The sequence below is a fragment of the Carassius carassius genome, chromosome 39, assembly GCF_963082965.1.
Source record: "Carassius carassius chromosome 39, fCarCar2.1, whole genome shotgun sequence".
In the NCBI taxonomy this organism is placed as follows: domain Eukaryota; kingdom Metazoa; phylum Chordata; class Actinopteri; order Cypriniformes; family Cyprinidae; genus Carassius; species Carassius carassius.
The window spans coordinates 547501-564082 of record NC_081793.1 but is presented as its reverse complement, the minus strand read 5'-3'; the positions used below and the strand labels follow the sequence as shown (position 1 = coordinate 564082).

General features: G+C 38.3%; 1 protein-coding gene across 1 annotated transcript in view; it reads right to left on the bottom strand.

Moving 5' to 3' along the window:
- Positions 1-10758: 10758 nt before the first annotated feature.
- The window catches only part of LOC132121148 (germ cell-specific gene 1-like protein), a 31549-nt gene continuing 25725 nt past the window's right edge, over positions 10759-16582 (bottom strand). The window contains exons 4-5 of the mRNA XM_059530327.1: positions 11664-11775; positions 10759-11088 (exon numbers count right to left, since the gene is read on the bottom strand). Of these exons, the coding sequence (XP_059386310.1) occupies positions 10788-11088; positions 11664-11775 (413 nt within the window). The 3' untranslated portion in view covers positions 10759-10787. The remainder of the gene's footprint in view (positions 11089-11663; positions 11776-16582) is intronic.

Here is a 16582-nt window from a genome sequence, read left to right as displayed (position 1 = left end):
GTCTCTCGTAATGTTCACTAGTCAGTGGACATCAGCAATCTTTGCATTAGCTGGAGGACAAACTCTGACCGGCACATACAACGAAGCAGTCGCATCACTCGAGGCGAGTGAATAATTAATGGCGGGATCTAATAGACTTGCTGGCCCCATAATAGGCCTAAGTAAACAGGGAAGTCTTCAGACTAAGTGCTTTCTCAGATGAAGTCATTGATAATGCAGACAGGTCTGGGGATTGGCATGGCTGCTGTGTTTCTGTATCGATACACAGCCGTGTGAGTCTGACTCCTGCCAGAGGACACTAAAGGATCAGTGAGTCATGCGTGATGGACAGTACGTCTCTGTCGTCTCTTTGATCAAACGAATCTGGGTCTGAGCCTCATACATTCATCTGCTGTGTCCTTGTTTGAGGTGGTTGAGGTAGCTTTTTTTAAAAGAAGCATATCATGCACTTATTATTTACTTTTTCCCTTGAGCTCCACTTAAATATAAAACTGTAAACATATTATATATATATCCTCATTGGCTGGTTCTCTCGTGTTTGACTGCTGCTGCTCAGTTTCTGTTGCTGGGAGCAGCTCACATCTGTTGGACGTCTCACAGCTTGATTAGTTTGACTCGTCTTCTCTTAAACAGACTTTAGATGTGGTGGTGCTGTCAAGGAAGGTGGACCATTAAAGATGGCCATCTGTGAGCCACTTTAAACATATGAGTCCCATCTGCCAATGCTAATAAAGACACACATGCATCCCATGTGTTTTTCTGTGTGTGATTGATGCCGGCATCAGCCTGATAAGCTGAAGCACTTTCAGAGCTTCTCATTTACAGCCAGTGAGAGGCTCAGAGCTTCTTCTGATGCCATCGCTGGGGGCCTGACGTGATTTAGACGATCAATACTGCGCTAGCGGTCACAATCCAGCTCTCAAGTAAAACAGATCTGTGGAAACACAAGACTGATGGTGGTAGGGAAGGAAAAGTCCGTTTCTAAAGTAGAATGACTCTTGTTCCTTGGTAATCCGATTACAGTTCAAAGATTTTAATAATAAGTGTATTGATATATTTTTTGTTAATATTTTGAATAAAATTTTATTTTGATTATATATATATATATATATATATATATATAAAAAACTGACTTCATTTTAAATTTTGTTAAAGTTTTGGTCTATATAGTTTGAATTTTTAAGCGTTGCTTTAACTTATTAAAAAAATAGAACTAAATGAAAATGAGAAATGTTGCCTCAGCAACTACCTGAAATAACATATACATACATACATACATAATATATATATATATATATATATATATATATATATATATATATATATATATATATATATAAGGTAAAAAAAAAATCAGAAATCAGAATCAGAATGAGCTTTATTGCCATGTATGTTTACACATACAAAGAATTTGTTTTCGTGATAGAAGCTCCGCAGTACAACAGAATGATGGCGACAGAACATAAAACACATAATAAAAGTGTATAATAAAAAATATACAAATAAAACATAATATACAAATATACATAATAAAAAAAATACAAATAAGTAGGTAAGGAATGACAATATACAAATTGACAATTGTAGGCAGGTATATTAAAAGCAGTTAGCTGCTTAACATTTTTATTATTAAAAATGTTAGCCTGAATGCACTGTGAATCGCTTTGGATAAAAGCATCTGCTAAATGCATAAATTTAATTTAATTTAATTTTAATATTAGTTTTATTTTTTATGTTTTTTTAATATTAAATTTTATTTCAATTCATGATTATTTTATTTTTATTAATTAATTTTATTTGTAATTTAAGTTTTATTTCAATAATAACCCTGATATTTAGATGTCTGAAGGGATTATTTCAAATGTAATTATCATTCCTTTCATTTAAAATTTATTCAGCTATTTTTTTTTTGTTATAGCATTTAATAATTAGAAAGTTTTTATTGTTGTATTTTTTCATCTTCATTTGTTAGTTTAACTAGTAATGTTTTGTTTTTTGTCCATATGTCTTTATTCATTTTTAATTCAGTTTTACTTTGTTTATTTTTGTACATCAAGTTAAACTAAAATAAAATAAGAAAAGTTGTTACAGTTTTAAATATTTTATTTTAGTTAAGTCTTATTTTGTAAACTTTACCACTTCAAGTAACTTTCAAGTAAAGGTTTTTATGGTTTTAGTTAACTATAATAACACTGTTTGACACAAATGTGAAAAATCCTGTGTTTAATGAATGTCTTGTTTTCTCAGTATAATTATCTCATTAAAACAAGATACATTTACTTCAGAAGCAACACTTTTTTATTTTAGAACATCAGGTGAAAATGAAATGAAAATTAGAGATGTTGCCTCGCCAACTAGCTTAAATAAAATAAGCTTAGTTTCACAAAATAAAGTAACAAATGTTTTATGGTTTAAATCTGAAGAGGTGGAGGTACTGGTCTGCTCATCTCTAATGATTGGAAATTTAATTCTTTACCATCTTTGGTTATCAACAGCTCCTTTGAATCTCATTCAGTTACTGTTACCTACCCTCTTAAAATACATTTTGTAGTTGACTGTCGACCCCCAGGACCACTGGGTAACTTTTTGGATGAATTAGATGTGGTGCTCTCAACCTTTTCTGAGGATGGTACTCCTCTAGTTATGCTTGGAGATTTCAACATTCATCTAGATAAACCTCTGTTTGCTGATTTCCACACTCTGCTTGTCTCTTTTGATCTCAACCTAGTGTCAACTACTGCTACTCACAAATCAGGGAACCAACTGGACCTTATTTATACACGACACTGCTCTACTGATCATGTTCTGGTTACTCCACTGCACACGTCGGATCACTTCCTCCTCACTCTTAACCTCAACATGGTCCCTTACACTTCACTTACCCCTCCACATGTCATCTTTCGACGTAACCTACGCTCACTTTCACCCTCTCTTCTTTCTGCAATGGTTTCATCTTCACTTCCTTCCCCTAAACTGTTAGCATCTTTTGATGCTAACAGTGCTACTGATACTTTCTGCTCCACTCTTACATCTTGTTTAGACACTGTTTGCCCCTTATCTTCCAGGCCAGCCCATAACACACCTTCTGCCCCTTGGTTATCTGATGTTCTACGTGAACACCGTTCTAAGCTTAGAGCTGCTGAAAGGGTGTGGCGCAAATCCAAAAATACTACTGACCTTAATATGTATCAGTCACTCCTATCTTCAATTTTCTAATCTTCAATTTTCCACACCACAATCAGTCAAGCTCATATCACCAGCAAACTTACACTCATTCACATCCTTCTCTTCACTCTCTGAGGCAGAAGTCTCAAAACTCATCTTTTCTAATCACCCTACTACTTGTCCGCCTGATCCTATTCCATCTCATCTCCTTCAAGCCATTTCTCCTGCAGCTGTATGGAATAAAATCACTGTCAAAAGTAATCGTACGTAATTCAAAACATTTGTGTGTAATTTTAATATACTCGTGCGTAATTTAAAACTATTGTACGTAATTCAGTTTTTTGTCAGAGTTGGATTCCAAAATCTACGGCCACGACAGTTTACAGATATGCGATTTTGTGTGTTTTTTAGAGTACAACTCTAAAATGTACGACTGTGACAGTTTACAGACATGGCGCTTGTTTTCACAATAGCTCTGTTACACACACGACATGCGAATTACGACTACGAAGTGCGGTGTGCGAAACGACTGTCAAAAATACCACATCAAGGTCACAGGCATTACTATCCGAGGGAAGATGAATCGATTCAACGAAGAGTCATACTCTTTATCGCTATTGGCCTATAGATTAATAGAAAGCGATAAATTAAACACATAATCCTATAAAACCAATAGAAATATATCCAATGTAAAAACAGCGTTAATGATGTAAATAATATTATTTTAAATTACTTTCGAAAGTACCTTCAAAACGGCTTACTGACGTAATCACCACCGCACGTTTAGGTCTTAGTTTATCAATAATCAAAAACACATTACAATTATTTTTGAGAATACAAACGTCTCTTAACACGGTTAGTCGCACTTGCTGTTCTTAAGTTAAAGTCATTTAAAGTCAGCTGTATTTGTTAACATTAGTGAACTAACAAGAACAAACAACGTACAGCTGTATTTTTATAAACTAACAAAGTTTAATAAATACTGTATCAAATGCATTACTCATAGTTAATTATAGTTAATACATCAGTCAACAAATGAAACTTTATTGTAAAGTGTTACACTAGAAAACTAGGTTTTGCCTGATAAAGAAAAATTAGTAAAAATTTATAAAAACTAATTAAATTTAAAAATTACTCAGAAGAGTTTAGTAACCTTGTTTTAAGTGACATTAACCAATTAAGCAAACAGACACAGCTTTATCCACTAAAACATTTAGTTAGCTTTCAGTTTCAGTCACCAATTCAAGTAAAAAGATAGATAGATGGATAGATAGATAGATAGATAGATAGATAGATAGATAGATAGATAGATAGATAGATAGATAGATAGATAGATAGATAGATAGATAGATAGATAAACCACTCATTCATTCATTCATTCATTCTGCAGTGGCAGTCCATAAAACAGAATCCAGCTGTGAAGATGCCCTTCTTTCCAAGACCACAGTATCTACAGCATCACACATCTGCTGAGCTCCAGCTCCACACTGTGTGTCTTCCTCACATCTGGACTGACAGACTTCCAGTCAACCATCCCTACACAAGAGAAAAACAAATGTTGAGAGATTCAAACAAGAAGTAACCAATAAGTAGAATAAAATATCCAATAAAAAAAGAAGCGCAAGTGTTTGAGAGATGCTAGTCTGCAGCCAGACCCTTCTCCATTATATTATAATACAACTGTACTACTGACTCTTCACTGAGTACCAGAAGTACATATGCTTCCTGTGCATGGTTTCTAAAAGAATGGAATCAGGAATAAGTTGACTGGCACTCATCTATACCACAGGTTATAATAATATTTACATTTATTCATTTATCAGACGCTTTTATTCAAATCGATTTACAAATGAGGACAGAGTGGAAGCAATCAAAAACAACAAAAAGAGCAATGATATATAAGAGCTATAACAAGTCTCAGTTAGCTTAACACAGTACACGTAGCAAGGGCTTTTAAATAATATAAATAAAAAGAAAACAGACAGAATAGAAAAAGAATAGAGCAAGCTATTTGGTTAATGTGCATGTACCACTCCAGCATGTTGGATTAACTTCCAAAGAGTGAATGTCCTTCGAGTGCACTTTGGGCAATGGTACAGTCAAGGCATGAGGATTTTATACAAGAGGCAAATCATTCAGAGTAAAGTTACTGACAGTGCTTGTCTCCATCTTCTAATGTTGACAATGTGCCTCTGAACCAGTCAGTGTCTTTCTCAGGTGTGGTGGATATGCAATGTTGAAGTTGTAGGGGAAGTCGTGGCCTGGTGGTTAGAGAGTCGGACTCCCAATTGAAGGGTTGTGGGTTCGAGTCCCGGGCCGGCAGGAATTGTGGGTGGGGGGAGTGCATGTACAGTTCTCTCTCCACCTTCAATACCACGACTTAGGTGCCCTTGAGCAAGGCACCGAACCCCCAACTGCTCCCCGGGCGCCGTGCCATAAATGGCTGCCCACTGCTCCGGGTGTGTGTTCACAGTGTGTGTGTGTGTTCACTGCTCTGTGTGTGTGCACTTCGGATGGGTTAAATGCAGAGCACAAATTCTGAGTATGGGTCACCATACTTGGCCGAATGTCACTTCACTTTCTTCACTTGAACACAAAACACATCCACAAGGCTGTTATGAAGGCTTCATCAAGGCTGGTGCACTGACACACATCTATTCCATCTTCTGTCACCACACTGAGCGCTCCTCCTATGATTGCCATTTTACAGTCAGTATCCATCAGGTGTATGGTAGGAAAGGTGTAGCCGGGTCCCCCTTTCATAAAATAAATAAAAAGAATAATGACAACAACAATAATAATAATAAAAATAAAGAGAAAAAAAGAAAACACTTTTCAGATTCATCAGATTCTGTTGCATTCTCTTTGGCTCAGACGGTGTAGCTACATACACTGCAGAACTGCAGAAACAATCAGAAGCTAATGTATAAGGTTCACAATATACCATGCATTTCATGTTCTTGTATTCACTGATAAATCTTACATTGTTTTCTAAAACTATTGCTTTAAATGTTTAACAGATGGCCTAAAAGGGTACAGAAGAATAAAATATTACCTGAAAAGATTTGAAACAAGATATTTTACAGTTGATAAGTTTTTTTTTTAATATACTCACTCCAGCAGGTGTCCTGAAGTATGTGTATTTTTTGAGTACATCCTCCACTGACATTCATTCCGTGCTTTCTCAACGTCTCCAGGAGCATGTTCCTGTCGTGTGGTCTCTGACAGTCAATGTGTTTCTGAAACTCACTTTGTAGCACATTCACATGTGCCTCAACAGACACTGAATCCTCCCCAACACAAGCTTCCTTCATCAGAACAACAGAAACAGATCATGCTTAGACCGTGACAGATATGAAAAACATCTAAACACTTACTGAACAAGGTGCTTTAGATATAAAAAATAATAAAAACATTGAACTGCATAAACAAGATGATGGTCAGGCAGTGAAGAAGTGGAGTACATACTAAAAGGATTTAAATACCTGTAGTACAGTATCTTCCTTACATTAACCTGCACTAAGTGAAAATGTAAAATTGATTAACAGTGCAAAAATAAGTTATGCATATGGCAGTGTGCTTACATATTCTACAATAACCTGCCAGTGGAGCACGTTCTGCTTTACATTTCAGGTTTAGGGATGTGTCAGATGTGCTTAAAACACAAACTTGACTGATTGTCATTTTCCAGCAAATAAAGATTACAACATCTTGTTACTACAAAACAGGGGTCGTCAAGTTCGGTCCTGGAGGGCCCGTGTCCTTCAGAGTTTAGCTTCGACCTCATGACCGCCTGGAACAAGTTTGATGACCCCTGCTTAAACAGGTCAGATTAAAAAAAAAAAAAAACAATTAACTTACCTGAGACGAGGTGTGTGAGCGATTGGCTGCTGATCCGCCATTTCGGCGCCAGTGGTTTAAAACTTTGGTGGGGCGCATGCGCACTTCGTTGAGTCAATTCATCTTCCCTCGGATAGTAATGCCTGTGACCTTGATGACGTATTTTTGACAGTCGTTTCGCACACCGCACTTCGTAGTCGTAATTCGCATGTCGTGTGTGTAACAGAGCTATTGTGAAAACAAGCGCCATGTCTGTAAACTGTCACAGTTGTACATTTTAGAGTTGTACTCTAAAAAACACACAAAATCGCATATCTGTAAACTGTCGTGGCCGTAGATTTTGGAATCCAACTCTGACAAAAAACTGAATTACGTACAATAGTTTTAAATTACGCACGAGTATATTAAAATTACACACAAATGTTTTGAATTACGTACGATTACTTTTGACAGTGATTTTATTCCATACAGCTGTACCTGCACTCACTCACATCATTAACACATCCCTCCACACTGGTGTTTTTCCCTCATCATTTAGACAGGCACGTATAACTCCACTACTTAAGAAACCCAACCTCAATCCATCTCTTTTAGAGAACTACAGACCAGTTTCCCTTCTTCCTTTCATTGCAAAACACTTGAACGAGCTGTGTTCAACCAAGTCTCTACATTTCTCACAAACAACAACCTCCTTGACAGCAACCAATCTGGCTTCAGAAGTGGACATTCAACTGAGACTGCCTTGCTCTCAGTTGTTGAAGCTCTAAGATTGGCAAGAGCAGAATCCAAATCTTCAGTACTTATCCTGCTGGACCTGTCCAAGTTTTTGACACGGTTAACCACCAGATCCTCCTATCAACCCTACTGGCAAAAGGCATCTCAGGAACCACACTTCAATGGTTTGAGTCTTACCTATCAGATAGGTCCTTCAAAGTATCTTGGAGAGGTGAGGTGTCCAAGTCACAACATCTAACTACTGGGGTGCCTCAGGGCTCAGTTCTTGGACCACTTCTCTTCTCTGTCTACATGGCATCTTTAGGTTCTGTCATTCAGAAACATGGCTTTTCATACCACTGCTATGCTGATGACACTCAACTCTACCTCTCATTTCATCCTGATGATCCGACGGTAGCTATTCACATCTCAGCTTGTCTAACAGACATTTCTTCCTGGATGATGGACCATCACCTTCAACTCAACCTTGCCAAGACAGAACTGCTTGTGATTCCAGCAAACCCATCGTTTCATCACAATTTCCCCATCAAGTTAGGCACATCAACCATAACTCCTTCAAAAACAGCTAGAAGCCTTGGAGTTATGATTGATGATCAGCTGACTTTCTCAGACCACATTGTTAAAACTGTCCGATCCTGCAGATTTGCTTTATTCAACATCAAGAAGATCAAGCCCCTTCTTTGGGATCATGCTGCACAATTCCTTGTTCAAGCTCTTGCTCTGTCCAGGCTGGACTATTGCAATGTCCTCTCAGCAGGTCTTCCAGCCAGTTCTATCAAACCTTTACAATTAATTCAGAACACGGCAGTAAGATTAATTTTTAATGAGCCAAAAAGAATACACGTCACACCTCTGTTTATCAATTTGCACTGGCTTCCAATAGCTGCTCGCATAAAATTCAAGGCATTGATGTTTGCCTACAAAACTACCACTGGCTCTGCACCCATTTACCTAAATTTGTTACTTCAGACTTATGTGCCTCTAGAAGCTTGCGTTCTGCAAGTGAACATCGCTTGATTGTGCCATCCCAAAGAAGCACAAAGTCACTTTTACGGACTTTTAAATTAAATGTTCCTCCTGGTGGAATGACCTCCCCAACTCAATCCCAGCAGCTGAGTCCTTAGCCATCTTCAAGAATCAGCTAAAAACACATCTCTTCCATCTTTATTTGACCCTCTAACTTTAGCACTCACTATTCTAATTCTATTCCTTAAAGAAATCTAACTACCTTTCTAATCTTTTTATATTCTATTTTCTTTTCATTAATTATGAAATTGTGTGTGTGTGTGTGTATGTGTAAAGACCTCGAACACTAGCTTGCTCTATTCTTTTTTTATTCTATCTGTTTTCTTTATATTATATTATTTAGAATCCCATGCTACGTGTACTGTGTTAACCTAACTGAGACTTGTTATAGCACTTATATATCATTGCTCTTTTTGTTGTTTTTGATTGCTTCCACTGTCCTCATCTGTAAGTCGCTTTGGATAAAAGCATCTACTAAATGAATAAATGTAATGTAAATGTAAATCTTAGTTAACAGTTTGATGCACATTTTAAAAACCTAAACCTTAAATCCAGATAAATTCTAGGTGTATTGTTGGTTATATAGTGAGAAAATCAGCTGGTGCTGGAGAAGTAATCAAATGCTTTTCTTGTGTTTTAGGAGCATGATGACTAAAGCCCTGAACGGGCAAATCGTGATGGAGAAGACGCCCAGATACTTCGACCCAGAAGTCATTCAGAGACTGACTCACAACCTCAAGTTCTACCAAATGGCAGGCATGGACTTTGGATGGCAGTGAACTTCATACTGCGGTTCTGGAGCGTGAGCTGGACTGAATGAGATCGAAGTGATCTTAGGACGGTCGATGGATCCATAGCTGTTCAAATCAATGCGTCTGAGCACTTCGGGTCTTTCACACCCTCCATGTGCCTCCTTTTGAGAGCAATGACCTTAAATTATTATAATGCATCGTTTGATAATTACTATCTATGCCTGTATGTTTTTGTAAAATACTTTTGTATTTATTTAATATACATTTCATCAACATAAAGTCATAAATAAATGCAGCAATTTGCTCATTTATGAGAACAAAATATCAAATTAAACATGACCGATCTGACACAAGCTGACATGCATTATTAAACATCATTAGTCTAGAAGGAGCTGGTCAGTGCTGCTTGTAGATTACTGTAAAAAGGCCACTGAATCTTCTATATGTTTCACATAAAATATTAGCAGTTAATTTTGACAGAACACAGACTCAGACAGTTCATAAATTAATTGATAAATCAATAAGTTATTTATTCTTTTGATTTAAATAAGGGTCAAATATACAGAACCCAAAGAGATGAAGAACTCAATTATCTTGACCTCATGGATCACACTCTTTCATTCCAAACACAACACACAGCATGAGACACTTCTTTTATCCCAAACATTTGATTTAGAATTACATTTTTATTCTTTTCACAGTGACACTCGTATAGATCACTCTACAGGATGCAAACTCAAAAGCTAAATAATTCTCTTATATTTCAGAGATGGGAAGCTAACAAACTAGAGCTAAATGAAATGGTTATGCTTACAGTAATATTACGGCTGATAAAATAAACTGTGGCAGGACTTTTGCACGCTACGGTTAAAGAACCAAGATCACGATCACAGGCAAAAGCACTCAGCGATGTAATCCATCTCATTAAGAGACCCTCAGGATCGATCTGGTAATGACTTCTAAAGCTTAGATCTACTGTTTCTACTGAATCAGTGGTAGCTCTCAGAATATTTCTAATGCAGTTAAAAAAACAAACCTTGTGTCACATTTAATTCTCTAAGATCGAGGAATATCGTTCATTCATCCCAGTTCTGGTTCCACAGTACATCTTACACATACAACGTCAACAGCACATTAATAACAAACTAAAACTCACAGCATCATCTTCAGACAGCAGCACAACATCAAACCAATCGTTCCTCACGAGCACAGTCACGAAAGCTCAACGCACGGCCACAGCTCTGATCCAGACACTAGAAGAGCGTGGCTTCAGCAGTACTCCTCTCCTTGTGTAGACGGCAGGTCATTGAGGTCCAGGAACACTGAGTTGGTGGAGAGCTTGCGTCCTGAACTGGACAGGTCCAGGAACTCCTCGGCCGAGCTGGGGACGGAGCTGATGTACATGTCCCACACCTGCTCTGGAGAGTCCAGCTCCAGCAGCTTCTGCTTGATCTTCAGGTTCTTCTCAATGTTCCTCTGCTTGTGTTTGAACTCCAGAATAGTCTTAGTGTATCTGTTGATGGTGGTGACCGAGGAGGCCATGCAGGCGGTGAACGAGCTCCAGGCCAAGCTGGAGGAAACAAAGCCAAGACGGTTTCAAATCAACATCGCTCTTTTAGCTAAAGTTATTAAACAATCAGGCATCATCAGGGACAGACCATAGACCTGCAAGACTCAAAACCTGTTCATGTCAGAAGTACTAGGCACAGGATACACTAGCTGTTACAAACACTAAGTTATTTCTCAAAATTATGACGTCTATCTCAAAATGTCCTTCTTGAAATTCCACATTTATTATATAATAATACATGAATAAAATTCATATTAGTATCTTTTACTCTCCTTGAATCCATGTAAAGTCTATTATAAAAAGAATAAATAAATAAATACAAACAAATGTATTATAATATAAGCCTAATGTTATGTGACTTATTTAACTTTACCAAGTATTTTGTACATATTATGTTTTTTTTTTTGGATAAATTCTAGTATTGTACTATGAACTGTAAGACTTATATTATATTTCGAGCTCACTTTCAGTAATTTTTCTCATCAGTTTTGCATTTGTAAAGCACTGTTTCTAGTGCTTGAGCAGTTAAAAGTCCCAAGACCAGCATCCCTGAGCTGAGGCATGAGTGAACGTACATGTAAGACCAGCTGTAGTCCCAGCTCTGTGGTTTCCAGTCCTCCGGGCCCAGACTGACGGTCAGCTGGAACGCTGTCGTGAACATCATGTGTGCTACCATCCCCAGAAGACCTGTGACCCAGAGCAGAGACAGACACTGTTACTGACCGATCACTCAGATCTCCACCAGCAGGAGGCAGTGCTGGACTACAGCTCAGCTGGACATTATAACACACACACACACACACACACAGACAGACACACACACAGAGACACACACACACACACACACACACACACACACACACACACACACACAGAGAGAGACACACACACAGAGAGACACACATACACACACACACAGAGAGACACACAGACACACACATACAGAGACAGACTCTCTCTCTCTCACACACACACACACACACACACACACAGAGACACACAGACACACACACACACACACACACACACAGAGAGAGACACACACACAGAGAGACACACATACACACACACACAGAGAGACACACAGACACACACATACAGAGACAGACTCTCTCTCTCTCACACACACACACACACACACACACACAGAGACACACAGACACACACACACACACACACACACACACACACACACACACACAGACTCTCTCTATGGAAGCAGATTAGTCTCAAATATAATTCACGCAAAAAACACGATTCACACATGCGTAGACAATTTCACATGCATGAAACCTAATTCACGTACACACACAAAAAATTCACGTGCGTGAAAAAAAAAATATATTCACAAAAAGCAATTCACAAGCCCAAAATAAAATTATATATTCATAAAATACATTTCACAAATGCAAAAAACAATTTGTAGATATACAACTGTGCACAAAAACCTTTGAATGTTCAAAATGTACGAGTGTCTGAATGTACGAATCGTCATTTACTACGAATCCACTCGGATTTGTGTGTGTGTGTTTTTGAGACTTTCCTGGCAGAGCTCTCTTCCCAAGTGGGTCTGTCGTACTCTTTAGCCAATCAGATGCGAGCTTACCATTCAACCAATCCTATCATAAGCCACTGAGTGCATTCAAGGAGCACGATTCTCCGCACCTTTAGCGCAATATGGATAAATCAGAACGGAAATTAAGCCTTTACATCAGTAATCCAGCATGGCGAATGAAGAACGGGAAGCACGGGTAAGAGTTATGTTTATTTCATAAAAGTCTGAGTTTACACTTTTTATCGTTTACACATTTAATCAAGACAGTTTTTCTAGTTAGAAAACTAGTTAGAAAAAAATACAGTTGTAACAGGACAGTTACAGTAATTATAAATTAAACTGCAATCAGGATAGTAAAAAGAAAGACCTGTAAAGACAAAAGTAACATTTTGAGAGTTGTGAAATTATAACTCTAAATAATCTTGTTTTATAAATTGATGTCTGTTAGGTCAGTGTGTACTTTCTTACAGTAATACATTTTAAAACATGTACCCTAGTCATTGTTAACCACTACGTTGAAGCAATGTAGTTCGATCAAGATAAACAACATCACATATTTAGAAACGTTGTTTAATTTGTAACTATATATGTTATAGTGGTTCTCAACCTTTTTTTCCACTGGGCCGCACTATGGTCCAAGTCCAAGTGCAAGCGGATTGCACAGGGCTGCGTTTCCCAAAAGCATCGTAAGCCTAAGTTGATCGTAAAAACGATCGTACGATTGATCTTAATATTACGGTCTGTTTCCCAAAAGCATCATAGCTTAAGTAGCACTTGAAAATCTTCGTAGATCTACGAGTGCTCTGGAGTAATCGTACATCCCCAAGTGCATCGTAAGAAGACAGATTTATGAGGACACCTGCAGGACAACCGGCAGATTACACTTTTATCTAGATTTAACACACTGCAACGCGAGTAATATAATAATATTTTGATTGTACTTTATTGTACACTTTATTGTACTCGTTTTTTGTTTACATGAATTTATAAATGAAATAAATAAAAAGGGGAAAACAAGATAAAAAAACACATCTAAATTAAATGAATGAACAAAAAAAATCATAAAAGAAAGGGCTGTTAAGAAATGGCACTCTCATCTGCACTGCAATGTTGTGCAGCAAAGCTGTTACTATTATTACTGCACAGCACTTTTGTGGAGCAAACAAAAGACCACCGCTGGACTGGTGAATTGCCCGAAAGCGCATCTTCCACCTCACTATTGTGCGTTCCACAAGACTACGTGCAACACGGTGTGCCTCGTTGAAATTTGTCTCCCTGTTATTCATAGGATTAGCCACAGGCGTGAAGAGATATGGCCTCAGTGGGTAACCACTGTCCCCAAGCAGCCTCCACTGTCCCTGTAAGTTTTGTGCCTCCTGACCAACAGATGAATTGGTGAACATGAAGGAGTCGTGTGTGCTTCTGGGCCACCTTGCCACAATGTCTGTAATCAAACCCTTATGGTCACAGATCACCTGGCAGTTGATAGCTGCATAGCCTTTGCGGCATTTATATATACATGGCCATCTACAGATGGTGTAAGGATCGGGATCAAGGTACCATCGATCACTCCAATGACCTGTGGGATGTGATGGTGTGTTAAAAAATACTGTTGTATTTCTGTGACGTCCTGTCTTGATGCTGGAAATTGAATGTGTTCCACAGCAAGAGGAAGTAATGCATTGGTGACCGCTTGAACAGCTCTTGAAACTGATGCCTTACTTAGTTCAAGCCCATCACCAAGTACCTGGAGAAAACTGCCTGTTGCATAAAATCTCAAGGCTGATAGGAGTTGGATTTCAGGGGACAAGGCAAAATTTCTCCTGGTGGCACGCATCAGCTGAGGTCCAATGCTATTTAGCAATTGGGCTATTTGTCCTCTTGGCAGACGGTATCGCCTTATTATAGCCATGTCATCAAGGATATCCAAGGGGTTTTGATGCTGTCTGATGAAGGCATTTAAAGTCACCAGTCTACTTCGTGGTCGTCTCTGTCTTTGTCTTTCTCTGACCCTCAATTGAAGAACACGCTGTATTGCAGCCATGATTTCCTCTGCAAGTCTAGTGAGGTGTAAACTCTATACTAATCCTAGCTTAATTGAAGAAACCATGTGAAGGTCATCAGGCTGTGATTATGTTAACACATCCCACTGCCTATCATCAATTTCAGTAATGACATTAGGCCCTACCTTGAAGAAAGTGAAGGTGTGGCATGCTTAGAAACTGTACAGATTACATATTATATTCCTTTAATCTATCCTCTGTTCATAATGATGAAAAGTTGTGCTTATTATAAAAATGTATACATAGAACAGTACTGGTAAAAAATGTTGTTGATTTTTTGTCTATACCTGTAGAAATGTATTGGCTAGATGAAGTACTGTATATATATTTGTGTTATCTGTCACGCCAAATATATAGACTTTATATTAATTATATTGAAACTTAAATGCTTATGTCTGAAAATAATCATCAACCATTAGCCATTTACTTCAGAAACATTTGGAAGAACTCATAACAATTATTATATTATTTCATATGGTCTTAGGCCTCGTGTGCATGGTTCAACAAACACATGGACATCAAAAACACTGCATATAGCTTTATTAATAAAAAACATTGCATAGTTTTATTAATTTGGGTTATTCAGTTCCCCACAACCTTCAAAATACATTGTACAGTGAGATGAGTCATAACTACATATAGAAAACATTTCACATTGCACAAATTACTGAAACAATAAATCACATTACCTGTGTCTTCTGGCAAGATAATTGGCACAGAAATTGAGGGCCTTGCAAAACTCATCTCCTCTAGTGCAAGCCCCCTCTCTTCTAAGGCCAGTTTGGCCTTCTTGAGCTCAATGAGCTGCTGTTGGAAGTTGTTGTCTCTCTCGTTGGCTTCTTGAAGGCATTGCCTAATGTCTTTCAAGACATCTAGTTTCTCTCTCTCCAGCTGCACTAGGTCCTGACTACAGCTACAGACATTCTCAAACTGCTGAGTTGTTGTGGCTGCAGTCTGGACCACTGAAGATGGAGGCTGTGGCCTGGGAGGGTTTTTTGGAGGACTAGGAGATGGTAGGTGCTCGGAGATGGCAGATGAAACTGATGGTTCCTCTGAGCATGAAGGACCTGACTCAGGTTCAGGCTCAGGTTGAGTTATCCCTACTCCTCCATGGATGTCAATACCACCACTAATTCCATCTGAAGCACTTGTGCCAAGTATTGACAATGCCTTTTCTTCCTCGGCTGTAAGAAGGGGGGACTCATTGGTCCCACCACCTGTTTTTATAATTGCCAGGTTTGCGAAATCCTGCCACTTCTTGCGGACCTCCTTCCCTGACCTTTGAACACCCCTGGTTGCAGTTAGTTTGGTAGCAATGTCCTCCCAGATGTTTTGTTTTTCTTTATTAGTATGGTGTCCTTTAAATCTGGTAAAAATCACATCTTTGTTTTTCTCTATCTCCTCTAAGAGGACATTAATTTCATCCTTTTGAAAGGTATCTTTTCTTGTTTTTTTTTTGTTCAGCCATTTTGTCAGTGTCTCCGACTGTATGTAGGTGCTTTATATAGACTTGATTGTCTTGATTGGTTATTCAAAACAGATGACAATTATTAGGTTAAACGTTCAGAATACTATTCCATATAAGGTCAAATTTCAGCACTTCGCGAATGGACAGCGACTCGTAAGTGGCACGTAGAGCGCGTTCTCGCGCGTGCATGTTAAGTGCATTTTTGGGAAACGCTCGTGGATTGCTGCGAGCGTTCGTAAGTTTGCACATAGAAAACACTCTTAAGAGCTAAGATACATCGTATCGGGAAACCCGGCCCAGGTTCGACTAGCAATGGGCTTCTTCACACTGCCTCCACATGTGCAACTGTGCTTCTGAAGCCTACTGACCAAGCGCACCTGTCCGCGCGGTCATAAAAAAAATGTGAGG